The sequence below is a fragment of the Ctenopharyngodon idella genome, chromosome 6 (genome assembly GCF_019924925.1).
Source record: "Ctenopharyngodon idella isolate HZGC_01 chromosome 6, HZGC01, whole genome shotgun sequence".
Lineage (NCBI taxonomy): Eukaryota > Metazoa > Chordata > Actinopteri > Cypriniformes > Xenocyprididae > Ctenopharyngodon > Ctenopharyngodon idella.
The window spans coordinates 9535958-9551748 of NC_067225.1; the positions used below are offsets into that span (position 1 = coordinate 9535958).

At 35.8% G+C, this 15791-nt stretch overlaps 1 protein-coding gene across 3 annotated transcripts in view; it reads right to left on the minus strand.

Annotated features, from left to right (window-relative positions):
* Window positions 1–279: 279 nt before the first annotated feature.
* gpd2 (glycerol-3-phosphate dehydrogenase 2 (mitochondrial)) overlaps window positions 280–15791 on the minus strand; it is a 34364-nt gene continuing 18852 nt past the window's right edge. For all 3 annotated transcript variants that reach the window (XM_051897911.1, XM_051897909.1, XM_051897912.1), the window contains 8 exons: window positions 12345–12479; window positions 11174–11349; window positions 10341–10472; window positions 8103–8261; window positions 5868–5980; window positions 5689–5767; window positions 4669–4767; window positions 280–2327 (listed from right to left, as the gene is read on the minus strand). In XM_051897911.1, the coding sequence (XP_051753871.1) occupies window positions 2202–2327; window positions 4669–4767; window positions 5689–5767; window positions 5868–5980; window positions 8103–8261; window positions 10341–10472; window positions 11174–11349; window positions 12345–12479 (1019 nt within the window). In that variant the 3' untranslated portion in view covers window positions 280–2201. The remainder of the gene's footprint in view (window positions 2328–4668; window positions 4768–5688; window positions 5768–5867; window positions 5981–8102; window positions 8262–10340; window positions 10473–11173; window positions 11350–12344; window positions 12480–15791) is intronic.

Below are 15791 nucleotides of genomic sequence, written 5' to 3' on the forward strand. Positions count from 1 at the left end.
CGAGATGCCCTGCTCCTAAAAGACCTTCCTGGCTCAGACACCTATTAATCAGCTATTTTACAGCGTAATATGTTCATAAGACATATAGTGGTGGCTTTAGAGTCAATTAGTTGACATCTTCCATCAATATGAATGGCTGGGGGAAGAAACAGTGTATGTGCATGCTTACGTGAGAAGGAGACATCACGTTTCAACTGCCATTGAACATTATGTGAGAAATATGAAGTCACTAAAGCATAATGACAGTCACTCACATAATAAAGACACGTCCAAACAATGCAGAAGGCAACCAGATACATTTAATTACAGAATTGTGTTTTTCAGGCTTTGCATAATGATTGACTGTACATTTTTTTCATACAATATGAATTTCTTTCAGTCGGGATCAGGCTGAAATTACATCCTGTTGGGACAAACAATAAATTAGTTTAACTGCTCCAGCTCTCATGTGCAAAAGCTGACAAACCTGATCTTCTGTAGCTTAAAAACCCCCAAACATATCATGATGGACTTAACAAGTTAACTAACCAAAAAAGATTATAAAATAGGAGCAGCTTCATTGTACAAAATCTTTCGGTAACACTTTACAGTAAGATTTCATTAGTTAACTGCTTTAGTTAACATGAAATAAGAATGAACAATACTTCTACAGCATTTATTAATCTTAGTTAATTTCAGCATTTACTAATATATTAATAAAATCAAAAGTTGTATTGTTAACATTAATAACCAATAACATTAACAAAGCTGAATAAATACTGTAACAAAATGTATAGCTCATTGTTAGTTCATGTTAGTTAATACATTAATGCTAACAAATGAACCTTATTGTAAAGCGTTACCAACATTTCTTTTAAATCATCAAGCTTAAAGCATCCAAGTTCATTTCAAAGCAGTTTCCATCAGCTCAAAGTCTGAAAATAAACATCTAAATATAAAAAAATACATGTTAAACCACAAAAAATACAGTCAAGTAAAGATTGCACTCTAGTAGTGTGTGTCGGATTGTGCGTTTTGACATGCAAAATTCATTAAGTGTTTTTAAGGGATAGTCATCAGTCATCATTTATATTATTTCAAGCCTGTATGCCTTTCTTTCTTCTGTGGAACATAAAAGATGATATTTTGAGAAATGTTTTAGTGTTTCTTTTCCTGAAACTAGTAAGCAACACTCTTTAAAATATCTTCTATGTTCTGCAGAAGAAAGAATTTCATACAGGTTTGGAACAACGTGAGGGTGAGTAAATGACAGAATTGACATTTTGGGTAAACTATCCCTTTAAGCAGAAAGGCACATTAAGTACATTCCCTGTTATCCTCTACTTCAAGTTTACAGTTAAAATATTTTCATATTTCATATTTCATGATAAATGGATAACCAATTACTTTTACAGGCAAGGTTTTACCAGAAGCATTCTGAAGTGGAGTTTCAACTGTTCATGAATTTGAATAAGGGATAAAATGTTCAACATTCAAACAAGTGCTCTTACATTTCATTATAATCTGTAAAAACCCTCTTGTTGAACCAGAGCCAATGCAAATTCTCCAAACACTGTACACAACCTGGTTAAGACTAATTAAAATAACTGATCTGTATACAGGAATACAATTGTATACATTCAACATAAATGTTGTTAATTAAAAACGTTTGAGACAAGAATAATCAAAAGTATAATAGATTATGAATAAATACGTTTTTTCCTCAGAAAATTAAAATGACTTGAAATGAGTGAAATAATAATAAAAAAAACACTATAGTTCAGAACAGTGAAAATTAAGCACAGTGTAAAACAGCAAAACTCACATATAGTGCATCATTTAGCTCAGATGACACCAGGAGCCCTTGAATCTCACCTCACTGTGTTCAGTAGCAAATCAATAAAATGGCACAACAGGATAAAGCTGCTCCGAGAAACATTAAAGAGACAATCCAGTTCACATAACATGGCACTGCATGCATTAGATAAAAATATATACTCTCAAATACACTTTGAAATATTTTTTAAGAATATATTCTGCTCTAATAATATCTTTTTCATTCAAATAAATTTAAATAACCATGCTAAAACAAAAGATTTTTAAAAACGAGTGTAGTCAAAGGCAGCCAGATGATTGGGTGAGTTAATGACTTGAGAGGATGTGCTTTTTAGGTGTTTATTCAACTTTGTTGTCTGGTGGATCTTTTGGTTTGTAGTTGGGATTCAAACGCCGCCTCCACTGCGGTCGACCGTGACAGGTCCTCTCAGATCCAGCCCCTCCTCGGCCGTCTTCATCAGGATAGCCAGACGACTGTCAGAGATTTGGCCTCTCTGGACCGCACTCATGAGCTGAACCAATCAGAGGGCACAACAGAGGCATAATCAAACAGGTGATGGTAGCTTAATGGTTACAGACAGACTTTTTTTTTATTTAAGCTGAAGAGGCATAATTTATTGATTTTAAATACACCTCCATTGAAAAGTTTGGGATCTGTTTATTATGTTTTTGAAAGAACTTAAGGCTGAATTTATTTGTTCAAAAATACTTTAAAGTCACTATGAAATCAAACTGGACAATTCTTTTCTTTCTCTGGAATATTGCAGTATTTATTATAAATGATTTATCCGTGCACATAATTATTTTTAAACAAATTCATGTGCCCTCATAATCTTTAATCAAAACAACTTCCCCTCCCTCTCGCAGCGACATCTCTTCTCTGATGACGTGTTTACTTGTGCAAGCGTGGGACAACCTGTCAATCACATGACATCAACCAATAGCAAACCACAAGTATCCAATCGATTGGGCATAATCAAACCCCGCCCTATTTTTTTTCTTCTTGAAGCCATTTCACTTGGATATGGGTCATTGACGAATAAGGTTTTTAAAAGTGTAAAAAAACATAATGGAGATATAATAAATTTTGAAGTTTTATTAAGTGTTAACAATGAGATTATGTGGTTTTTATAATCAATTAACACTGCTTTTGTCATTTATTACAAGATAACAAATTTTACAAGACAAAATTTTACAAGACAAAATTTGTCAACAAAAAAGTCATTTGGTTTAACCAAAATTTTGGTTTTACCGAATGACACTTTTGGTTACACCAAAAGACAATATACACCACGAATGACGATATTTTCAAACAATGCTAACAGGCTGATATCTAGCTAGCTAGCTAGTTAGGACAATCAAATCATTTTATATTTAGTACAAGTTTTTTAAATATTACAACATTTTTCATGTTTTATAACGGTTGTACCGAATAACCTGATGTTTCGGGACATGCGTATGAGCAAGTGAAAACGACCATGTGGTCCTTTGCAGGTGTCTGAATGATATCACATCCTGTCACATGATATTGACCGCATGACTTGATCCAAAATTATCCCTTTATATTGGTTACTCCGAATGACATCAATGAAATTCATTTTTCCGGACATTCTTTCTTATAACAGAACAACTTCTACACATAATTTTAATACTATTTTGCACTATGTTAATATATGATGTTATAAAATCATGCCAGAATAAAAAATATATACATTTATTACATTTTAAGATATTTTAATCACAAATTAAATGGCTGTATTGGCCTTTGGACGGTTAAACCAAATGACATTTTGACACTTCAAAATCTTTAAAATACCTTTATATCTAGCAAAATATAATTAAAACTTTTTGGATTCAATAAAAGAGATCTAGTTGTACTACCTTACATACTTTGGATGTCATATCTTTGTTTTTTATTATTATTAAGGCCTTTGGACAAAAAAATGACCCATCACGTCATTGACCCACACACGTCACAATAGGGAAGAAAAGACAATCACAACTTCCGTTTCATTCCGTCTTATGCTACAAAATATTTCGCATTTAAATACTTCAATTTAAAATATTCTATTTCAATATATTTTAAAATGTAATTTATTCCTGTGATCAAAGTTGCATTTTCAGCATCATTACTCCAGTCTTCAGTGTCACATGATCCTTCAGAAATCATTCTAATGTTGATTTGGTGTTCAAGAAACATTTCAAGAAAATTTCAATGCTGAAAACAGTTGTGCTGCATTAGAAAAATACTAATATTTGTAACTTTTTTTAAAAATATAAATCGGGTCCTCCCTCGAAATTGGGTCTCTATCAGCTATCAGTTAATGATTATACTATATTAATTTAAAATATGTATAGATTTACTATATAGGGGTATTCAATTTAAGTTCCAAGAGGAATTCATTCTCTATACATTAAGTGATGAGAGAATTTCCATTTTTGGGTCAACTATCCTTTTAAAGGTTACTGGTTCAAACCCCAGAAAGGGTGATTATTACTTTTAACACCTTTCTTTTGAACCACATATGTTAAACTAGTTGATGTTTCATTATGGTAAAAAAAAAAAAAAAAAGGTACAGAATAGTGCTGATCATTATTAATTAACTGAAACTCTAGAGACACCAGATCAACTTCATACTCATTCTGACATAGGTATGACATTTCAGAGCTATTAATCACGGTGAACCCGTCGGCTTATGACAAAACATGGATGTACTGACATGTAGATAACAAGCACTTTTATTTTTGAGGATTTCACACCTACAACTACAAATCCTGCCTGAAAACCAAAGCGACACCAAGATAACCTGTAGCCTATAAATAGCTGTTATTACGGGTTCTAACGGTTCGTACCTGTAAGAACTCATCCAGTTCCACTTGTCCGTTTTTGTTGAGGTCCACCTCGTTAAGGATCTCGTGGAGGGCGTTCTCATCAATATGAATGCTGAGTTTCTAAAAGAACACAAATCAATGATAGAATCAGTATCTAAGAGACATCAGAGTCACGCTTAACGAAAATGTTAAGGACTGCATGAGAACCAGAGACAATGAGAGCTGAGAAAATGAAGGCTAATAAGCAATTATTTAAAATCGTATTCTTTGGTGAAAAATACAAACACATGCTTCATTTCTGAAACTGTTGCTCTCCATTCCACCCACCACTCACACTAAAAATGAATTTTGCTCAAGCGGAAGATGTTTAAGTACAGGTCATCTAGTAGTTTTAATTTATATGTGGCCTTGTGATAATCCAAAAGAAATACACTAGACTTAGCCGGCGTTCGGATGTAAACACGGAAGCACCGCACTGAGTTTACTACATCAACAACGTAAGAGAATGACAGGGAAGTGACGAAATTGTTGAATAAACTCGTTATTTTTGTGGTTTTTTTTGCACACAAAAAGCATTCTCGTCGCTTCATAACATTAAGGTTGAACCACATGGACTATTTTAACGATCTCTTTACTACTTTTGTAAAGAGACAGCAGTAGGTTTAGGCTACTGTCACTTTAAGAACTAATACACGGATCCAAATACGATTTTCTCCCAACTGTTTACTTTCACTTAAGCCTAGCACTTGGCCTACCCTGATTAACTACATGGACATTGTTAGCCAATCGTGCAAGAGCTCATTTACTGTATATATAAAGTCTTAAAGGAACAGTATCAAAAATGATCAAAGAAAGAGTGGAAAATGGTCAATTATCACTTTTTTTGGTGCAAAAAACCTTAACTAATATTATGGGAACAATATTGCATGTAAAAAAAAATCCAGATCTAGAATATGGTTGTTAAAAAGTAATGCCTGCCTAAAACTAACAGTAATGGTATTTAAAAAAAAAAATCATAATTACATTTAGATTATAACTCACCTCTAGCACTTGCTGGACATCCAGTGTTGTGATAAAGCCTTTACTCTCCTTATCAAATTTGTAAAAGCGCTTCTTAAACCTGTTATTCATAATAATGACAATATTAGGAGAGTGGGAGATGTAGGTATACACTTAAACACACACACACACACACACACACACACACACAGATCCTATACCTTGCCACCTCTTGGGCAGTAAGTGAGATCTCTGTAGTCTTGCTGAGCTGCTCAGAGCGAGCTTTATAACCCATCTCCAGGTGCAGGAACTTCTGTGCTGCCTCCAGTTCTTCCTATAGACACACAAAAACACACTGTGCATAACTTTCCAAAGGATCAAATGGATACAATTTATTTTTAATAAATTATCTATTTCCCCTGATCATTTCGGTCTGATTGTAACAGTTTGAGCGGCACAGTTACGTCACTGCAGTTGTGTGTGCACTTACACTGCAATACAGTGGCAGAAAAATAGTGGCAACAAGTGGAAGAAAATGGGTGAGATCCACAGAATAAGGAAAAAATCTGTCTTGTCGTGCCTTTAGATGTCCGAATCAGAATACAAAAAAAAAAAAGATGGTCTTAATTTTTATAGAATACTGTTGTCAAAGATGCTCTTCGAAGCTAAAAGCATATGGTTATAGTTGCAAGCCATTAAACGGACATCCTGGACTAATGAAACCTGTGATGATTAGTCTAATATTAAAGCATGAATTTGATGTAAACTATAGATCTACATAGTATTCACATACTGTATGCAGTTCATAGAGGGCATCATTTATTATATAATGTATTAGGCCTAATGTTACAGCATGAAATAATACCCTGTAACATTTTCAGGGGTGGGTTTACGTTATTGGGAAATAAGCAAATCTCCGGGCCCCGCAATCACGCTCCGGGTGGGGTTCTCAATCAGTAGTAATTGAGGTGTATTTTGGGCATAACGTGCAATTAACCAATCAGAGTCTCATCTCCCATCCCTTTAAAAGCCAGTTTGCGGATTCGCTATTTACATGGCTACATACATTTTGTTGGTCAATGGCACAGTCGTTTACAGTTGACTCAAAACACGACACGCCAACAATGCGCCTGAACACACCTCGTTTTTAGACCAGCACGCCCATGGGCGCACAAATGGGCGTGAATGCATTTGCTATTTAAACAACGTGGTGCAGGACGTGAAAATGATAACTGCGTTGGGCTGAAACTAGCAAAAAACACTTGCGTCACGCCTGGCCTTGCATTGCGCCAAGTGTATGATAGGACTCTTAAAGCTAAAACATTTTTATCTTACAATTTTTTCCTCTCAAATGTACAATGTTTTCCTCTCGTAATTCTGACTTTATAACTCGCAATTGCAAGTTTATAACCCAATTCTGAAAAAGTTGGGGATATAAACTCGCATTTCTGAGAAAAAGTCATGATAAGCGAGTTTATATCTCGCAATTTAGATTTAGGCATTTCAAGTCTTCAAGGCAAATCAATCAATCAATCAATCAATCAATTTCAATAAATAAAGGGTCAGAAAGAGGGTGGAATATGAAATTATTCATATAAAAGTAAATTAATTCCCCCCCCCCCCCTATTTCTAGAAAAATAAGATTGAGAAGGTTTGAGGAGGTAAAAATGATTAAAATTCAGCCAAAATTCAAAAGTGTTTTATACAATTGCAACACTGCAACATGAACGTTCCTGCAATGCACAGGCTGAAAATACTGCCTTGCCTTTGCAGAGCTGCGATATACCTGCGCTGAATCAAGGCTCCCAGCAGAACATTGTGTCTGTGTCCGTTCATGTGTGTGATGGGTGTGGTGCACCTGCATTGTGAGCAGATCTGAGCACTGAACTCATGGGAACTGAACAGTATCAAAGCAGCACAGCAATCGCCGCTATTATTAGTGCTTCTGTTTATCAGACAGGAAACCCACGACCAACGTGCAAAAGCTGGAGTAACTCTATCACCTCCTTACAAACGCACTACACACACACTCCTGTAAGCACAGACGTAATAGCCATAGTCATCTATAGGTGTTGTGCTGGGCGTTCATTATACGATTGAATTGTGTTCTTATCCTGAAGTGGAGACTACTTGCTAGAAAGACTATTTAAGAGTCACACTAACAATAGCTGAGGTATATTATTAGCTGTTGCCTAAATTAACCTGGCTGAGACCTTTAGTTTTTGGTCAGGACAAAAAAAGTTGTGTTCAGGGCGAGGGCAGCAGGTTTGTACAATCAATTTAGGAGATAAATTCCATAAATCGCTTTATATATTGCCACAAAAATGTTCAGATGAATTAGAATTGAGATTAGAATTAATTTACACTCTTAATGTGAATTCAGCTTTAATTTTAATTTAAAAAATCCACATAAAATGAGTTTCTAAAGAAAATATACCATGATATAAATTACATACTTTCTTTTTTTGCTCGGTCCACTGCAGTTCTTTGCCCATGATCTCAACGATACGTGGCAGAGCCTCGTCTGCAGCCTGTACGTTCAGAAAGCCCAGTCGTGTTCGACGAGCAATCACATCGATGGCTGTACATGCATACTCCTTTATAGCATACTGCACCTAAATCCAGACAGAAAGCATCACTTTCATTCTAATTTACCTGCAGTTTTTAAAATTTAAAAATTTAAGACCTTTTTAAGACCTGCACAAACAAAATTAATACCATAGTTCCATTCACAACAAACACATATAATCTCAAAATAAATCTTGTATCTCAGATTCTATTACTTAATTAAACAGACCCACATTCAAATGCAAAACAGGGTAACTGCAAGTTTAAAATACTCAAGATGTTTTATTCAATATAAACATATGCTTTGACTTTTATTTATGTACTAACATATCAATATATACGAATTAGAGATCGATCCATATTGGATTTTGCTCATACAATAATAATGTGTTTAAATGCGGTGCTTTTAATTATTAACAAGCCCAAAATACACTGGGACTCTTATTTTGAAATATCAGTATGTTACTACTCGCAGCTGCTCATTCAAAAAGATGAGGATGCATATTTAATTAATACATTGCCTTTAATGATCACATTAGGCCATACAGCGACTTCCTGTTTTTTTTCCAAATTTAGGACCTCTTAAAATGGTAATTAAGACTTTTCTTGTAACATTCAAGATATTTAAGACGTTTTATGACCTTAAATTTGATCAATCAGAAGTAAAGACTTTTTAAAGACCCGCAGGATTTAACTTAAATTGTTTTAAAGACATTTTTAGGTTGACTGCATTATCTGCAAGATTTTTAAATGTAAAGTGTAGCTTTCAAACCAAGTGTAAATCTTACTTATTTTTTGCTGACAGTTATAGTAATTGACACTTTGTTAAGCTCCGCCTCTCAGGACATAACATATGAATGAATCAGAGATTTTTGTAAACAGTATGATTTTCAGCAAATTATGCTAATACAGTGGTAAATTTGGATTTTATATATAATGATAAGGAAATGATTCTCACATGGACTGGAATGAATTATGAAAATTGCCAAACGACAGTTAAGAGATTAGAAGAGATAGCATTAGTGTAAGTGAACAGAAGTATTCCTAACACGTTTACTGTGGTAGGGTGAACTCTTACTATCAGCCCTACAATTACCTGAATCAATACATAAATTAAATAACAAAGCATGAACTTTTCAAAAATGTAAAAATTAAATAATTTTAAAATGAAAAGCTTTGGAAAAGAAAAAAAATATACCACAATGAATACTGTGCCTCTAATCTATGGAAGCTTGTTTCCACCACTAAATAAAAAATAAAGATAATTGCAACATTTTATCTCATAATTCTTACTTTTTTTCTCAGAATTGCGAGAAAAAAAGTCAGAATTGCGAGTTATAAACTCACAATTTGCGAGTTATACAGTCCCATTCTGAGGAAAAAAGACTGACTTTTTTCTCAGAATTGTTTATATCTCACATATCTGACTTTATAACTCACAATTGACTTTTTATCTCACAATTCTGACTTTATAATTCTGAATTGCGACTTTATATCAAGCAATTCTGACTTTATATCTCGCAATTCTGACTTTATATCGCGCAATTCTGACTTTATAACTCTCAATTGTGAGTTTATATCTCACAATTGTGACTTTATAACGCACAATTGTTTGTCTCGCAATTCTGACTTCATAACTCGCAACTGCGACTTTATATCATGCAATTCTGACTTTATATCACACAAATCTGACTATAACTCACAATTGTGTGTAATATACTAGCAATTCTGACTTTTTTACTCAGAATTGAGTTTATATCTCAATTCTGACTTTATAACACGTAAAAACAAAAATCATAATTGCAAGAAAAAAAGTCAAAATTCTGAGATACAAAGGTCACAATTACCTTTTTTTTTTTTTCAATTCAGTGGCGGAAACAAGCTTCCATACAAATGAGAGTGACCCAGCAGCAACATTTTAACAATTTTTTTTTTGTGGATTAACATAAAATTGCATTTAAATCCGAACACTCAGATCCTCTTTACATAAAAAAGCTCGTCTGTGAAAATGGTCAAAGTCAACAGTTGCTAAGGTAGAATTGGTCAGCAATGTTTCAAAGGCAGGGCTTAGCAAATGGTCAACTACAGGTTAATTCAGAGGTTAATAAGAATTTCAGAGTGCTTACCTCACTCTCTATGTAGGGAAATTCAGACACCAGGCGTTTCCCCAGTATGGGCCATCTCTTGCCCGTCACGTGGGCCATCTTAGCTACATCAAATGCTCTTCCTCCGTAGGTGGCTGCCAAGTGCTGGGCAACCTGTGAGTTTAGAAAATAAAACGTTATTTCTTAGGTCAGTGGTTCCCAACCACATTCCTGGACACTGCACATTTGGCATGTTTCCTTAATCAAAAACACCTGATTAAGGTTATCCACTCATTAGTAGTGACTCAAAGATCTAAAATGTGTGTGTCAGACAAAGGAGACATGCAAAATGTGCAGTGTTGGTGGTCCTCCGGTGATGTGGTTGGGAACCACTGTCTTAGGTCTTTATTAACTGTAACCACTAATAATTTGGTGGTGGGAAATTTCATGAGTCACCTAACAGGAAAAACTCACGGTAATCACTGTAATAGTGTAAGATTTTAAAGATGTTGTAAGATTTTAAAGATGTTTTCTTCGTAGTTCTTTAACTAGCTTATGAACACCTATGCTTCGTTAAGCATTCTGACAAATAAACACGACCCCGTTTACATCGATTCAAACTCTTCTTTTATATCTCTCACCAAAGGTCAAGTGCTGTCAAAAATATCTGCATGCTGACCTTTTTAAATATGCTGGCAAAACAACATCCATGGTAGCGCTACGGCTCCATCAAGCTCTCGCGCTTCCAAACAAGGGTTTGCCAGACTTTCTCTTCCCCACAGAATCATAGGGGACTGAAGCGTTATGGAGCAGTTGAACCTACTCCAAAGATCTCTGACTGGCAGAATGCTAAGCAGTTAGGCTTCAAAACCCACCTCGTTTTCCAAGCCGTAGTCTTGAACCAAGCGAATGTACAGGGTGGGGGTCCAGTCCTTCCCACCCTCCAGCATCAGACCGACCGTCCTGCTGGGCCCAGCTGAGAGGTTATGAGCCTTTATGGCAGCATCAAGTGTCTCCTCAGCCATGGAACGATAGGTTGTCCACTTCCCACCTACAGCAGACAGAGAGTTATGAAATCATTATATGATCACAGAGGAACACTTGTCACAATTGGCCAATTCCTCATTACAAAACAGAGTTTGTGTATTTTTAGTACTTTGTCATATTAACTGTCACCCCCATGTCATTCAAGATGTTTATATCTTTCTTTCTTCAGTCGAAAAGAAATTAAGGTTTTTTAAGAAAACATTCTAGGATTTTTCTCCATATAGTGGACTTCACTGGGGTTCAACGGGTTGAAGGTCCAAATGTCAGTTTCAGTGCAGCTTCAAAGAGCTCTACATGATCCCAGACGAGGAATAAGAGTCTTATCTAGTGAAACAATTGGTCATTATCTAAAAAAAATAAAAATGTATATACTTTTTAACCACAAATGCTCATTTTGCACTGCTCTGTGATAAGCCACGCATTACGTAATCATGTTGGAAAGGTCACGCGTGACGCAAGTGGAAGTACCAATCCAGTGTCTACAAAGCAAACGTGTAAAAACTCAGTCAACACCCTTTAAAATAGATAAAACAACAATGTCAGATGATTTTGAAGATGGAGGAGAAAATGAGATGGAGTTTTTCGCCCTACCGTGGTACTTTCCAGCGTGATCATGCAATGTGTGGCACATCGCAGAGTAGTGTAAGACAAGCATTTGTGGTTAAAAAGTATATAAATTTTTAATTTTTTTTAGAAAATGACCGATCGTTTCGCTAGATAAGACCCTTATTCCTCGTCTGGGATCGTGTAGAGCCCTTTGAAGCTGCACTGAAACTGACATTTGGACCTTCAACCCGTTGAACTCCAGTGAAATTCACTATATGGAGAAAAATCCTGGAACGTTTTCCTCAAAAACCTTCATTTCTTTTTGACTGAAGAAAGAATTCATGCATCAATAATTTCAAACTTTTTCACACTGCACAAATCTAATTAAACTATTTTAAGGAAGAAAATATTCCTAACAAAATGGAGACCAAGGCATAAATTAGTGGCACTGACCAGCAATTGTGATGAGTCCGCTGTCGCTGATGTTGACGATGTGGTTACGACAGATGGACTGCGTGTCTTTGGAGTTGGGGTCGGTGACCAGCGGACGAATGCCACTCCAGGCCGCCAGGACATCCCCTCGCCGCACTGAGAACCAAAGAAACCAGAAACGCTGACAATCTCTGACAGCTGAAGTGTGTGTGCCGTGTATCTGATTGACAGGACTACAATAGGCTACGCTATTGTATGTCATACATGAAAATGACAGTGATGTCTGCAATAAAAGCTATTTTATCTGATAAATGACCACAGGGGAACATGGAAAGCTTGAATTGCTTTGTTACTTTGTTAAACCAACAAACCATTACTGGAACATCATGTATGAGTCCGGAGTCAATTTCCCTATTGTGGTGACATCTCAAGCATTAATTATTAAGAGGGAGTTGTGTATCGATCCGCGGTACACCTGCCACTGTAATATGCAGGTTGATATTTCTGAATGGGGGGAAAAACACAGACAGCACTCTCATTATCAAAGGGCATCTCTGAAACATTTATGACAAGGCTAGGGAGCTCAGCAGACAGCAGACTTGGGAGACCAATAACACACACACACACACACACACACATCGAGTCTAAATGAACCTCAGCAATAGACCGCTGGCCTGTCGAATGCATTCAAGTAATCTAATTCTCAAGGGGAGAATTCAGTCCATTTCCAAGCTGTGGAACGCGCTCTGAGAGTTCTCGAAGAGTCACGATTGCCGTACCTATTAGGAATACGTAATATATCGGCAACCATATTGGTATAGGCCAATATTAGCATTTTAAAATTACTGGCTGAAAAGGGAAGATAATAATTAGGGCTGGGCGATATGGCCAAAAAATTTATCAAAATAAAAGTTTCCATATCAGTCAATATCAATAATTATCACGATAAATGTCAAGTTTTTATTTATTTTAAGTTTAAAAGAAGATGCTCCTGATTGAAAATTGTAGAAATCAGACAGTTAATTGTGGTTTTATCATCATCAGAACATGACAAACATTTGCCAAAGAGGTGATTTCATTTCACAAATTAATTTTACATGTTTTGTCTCTTAGAAATGCACACTTGACAGTAGCTTGATGCATATGTAAATGTATGTTCATTAACAAAAAGAGCAGCATCTGTAAAAATTGTAATAACCTAATTTTTATAAGATAAACTTTTGTCTTCCATGTTAACCACAGGTAAAACCATGCATTGCACCTCACTACCAAAGTAACTATATTGTTTCTATGGTATTTGTTATCAAAAACAGTAACCTAAAGACATTTAGTAATACAAATGCATAAAAACTGCTATAGCCTATTAACAAAAATACTGTAATTATATTCAATAACTCCTTTAAAGGCACAATATGTAATTTTCGCCGCTAGAGGTCTCTTATTCAAAACAAAGGCATAGTTTGATGATGCTGTGAATGAGTGTGGAATCATGGGAGTTGTCGTCTTCACATCACATCCAAAGCCGATGGAAAGGAATCTGACAGACTCGGGCAGAAATCATGTTCATGGATGAGCTAATGTGTTAAAGTTTTACTAACATTACGGTGGTATGAAGCCGTGGGACAAGGTCGCTGGAGCGAATGCTAATGATAGACACCGTTCTTGAGTTCAGTGGAGCTTTTATTATGCTTATGCTGCAGTCTGCTGCTTCCGCTCTTTCGTTGCGTATGTGTGGTAATGCAGCGCTGTTTTACATGGTTAAAACAATCATACTAAACACATTTGAGTGTGTTGAAAGGTATGTTATAACATTACTCTGTGCGTTTGCTCGGTGGCTGCTATGAGAGACTTGTTGAACTTTGCAGTAATCTAGATCGATAATCTAGATCTTAAAACTGAAAATCGAATGTAGCGCACATATGACGTCATTGACAGGCGACGCAATGACATGCTCCGTGTCCTGGTTAAAATTGCTGATTTCTCTGGATTTAAACATTGTTGGAAACGTTTGGGATAATGTAAGTACACAAGTCGACAAAATATATAACATTGTTGTAGTGTTTTTTGGATGTTTTAATCTAAAAATCTTACACATTGTGCCTTTAATACATTTAATGTCTGTTAATAATATAATAAAATTCAATATGAATATCCCACATTTCTGCCACAATCCCATGGTTTTTACTGAAATATGCGACATTTCTGTCCCTCCAGATTTCATTAAAAGATCTTCATTTGTGTTCAGAAGATAAATAAAAGTCTTATGGGTTTGGAAGAATATGAAGGTGAGTAATTAATGACAGAATTCTCATTTTGGGGTGAATTAACCCTTTAAGCACAAAATTAAATCTTGAGGAACTTTCAGAAGAGTTCTCTCTTTTTGTACATGCGTTCAAGAATAATCTATTGATGTACACTGTATATCTAGGGGGTTTTTTCCTCATCACTGTTTACTGGTTGTATTTTCTGTAAAGCTGCTTTGAATGACATTTATTGTTTAAAACTTCTATGCAAATAAATTTGGATAATCATATTTGGAGTGTTTGATGCATATTTGGTAAGTTTTGATTCAGATTAGATTAGAGCTTATGTGTGAACGCCTCTTTAGGAAAAAAAAAAAAAAAAATGGAAAAACTTTATAGATTTATATCTGCCATCATATCAGTTATCTAAAACATAAAACAATTATTGGCAATCAGCTAGAAGTTCTATATTGGTGCCTTCAAACAGGTAATTGATTAAATTAGGATCAATGCAAAGACATTTTAAATGAGAATAAATATTAGAGAGTCCAAAAAAGAAATTGTTAAAATGTCTCTGTTCATCGCTGCAATCATCCTTCTCCCTCTCTCTCCATCTCAAACAATATCTCTACTTGAGGCACAAACAACAAGATCTTGCCGCTACACTGTCAGTGTGACAAATCTCCCACAGTCAAATCCCTTTAGCTGCCTTCAGTAGAGCAGAGTCCAGTCCAGCCTCAGCCCTCCATCCAGAGGCAAGGTCTCTGTGTCATTCTTCCATTGCTCAATCCATCCTCATTCTCCACGATCTGCTTTATTCACACTTTCAAACAACCCTCCCGGATCAACAGAGTCGCCCGGTCACTCATTCTCGCCCGGAGCAAAACAGAAGACACCCTGCCACACGGCAGCCGTCACATTGTGGTTTTTGAGTACACATTGTGTTAAAAACAGACAGCTGGATGACTTTCTACAGTAGCTGAAAGACACATGCAGCGCTGAATGAGATAACGAGGCTCAACAAACTCTTAACGACTTATTCAACAATCAGAGAAAGGAGGAAGCATTTTTTGTGAAGGGAAAATTAGTTATGAAGCTAATCAATCAAGCAATCAAGCCCGCATCCACAGCGCTTTGAACAATTAGAGGGCTGCGCTCAAAAAATCAATACCTTTGCTTTCAGAGGGAGACGTGTGGAGTAGTTATCAGTCCCAACTAGTTACTA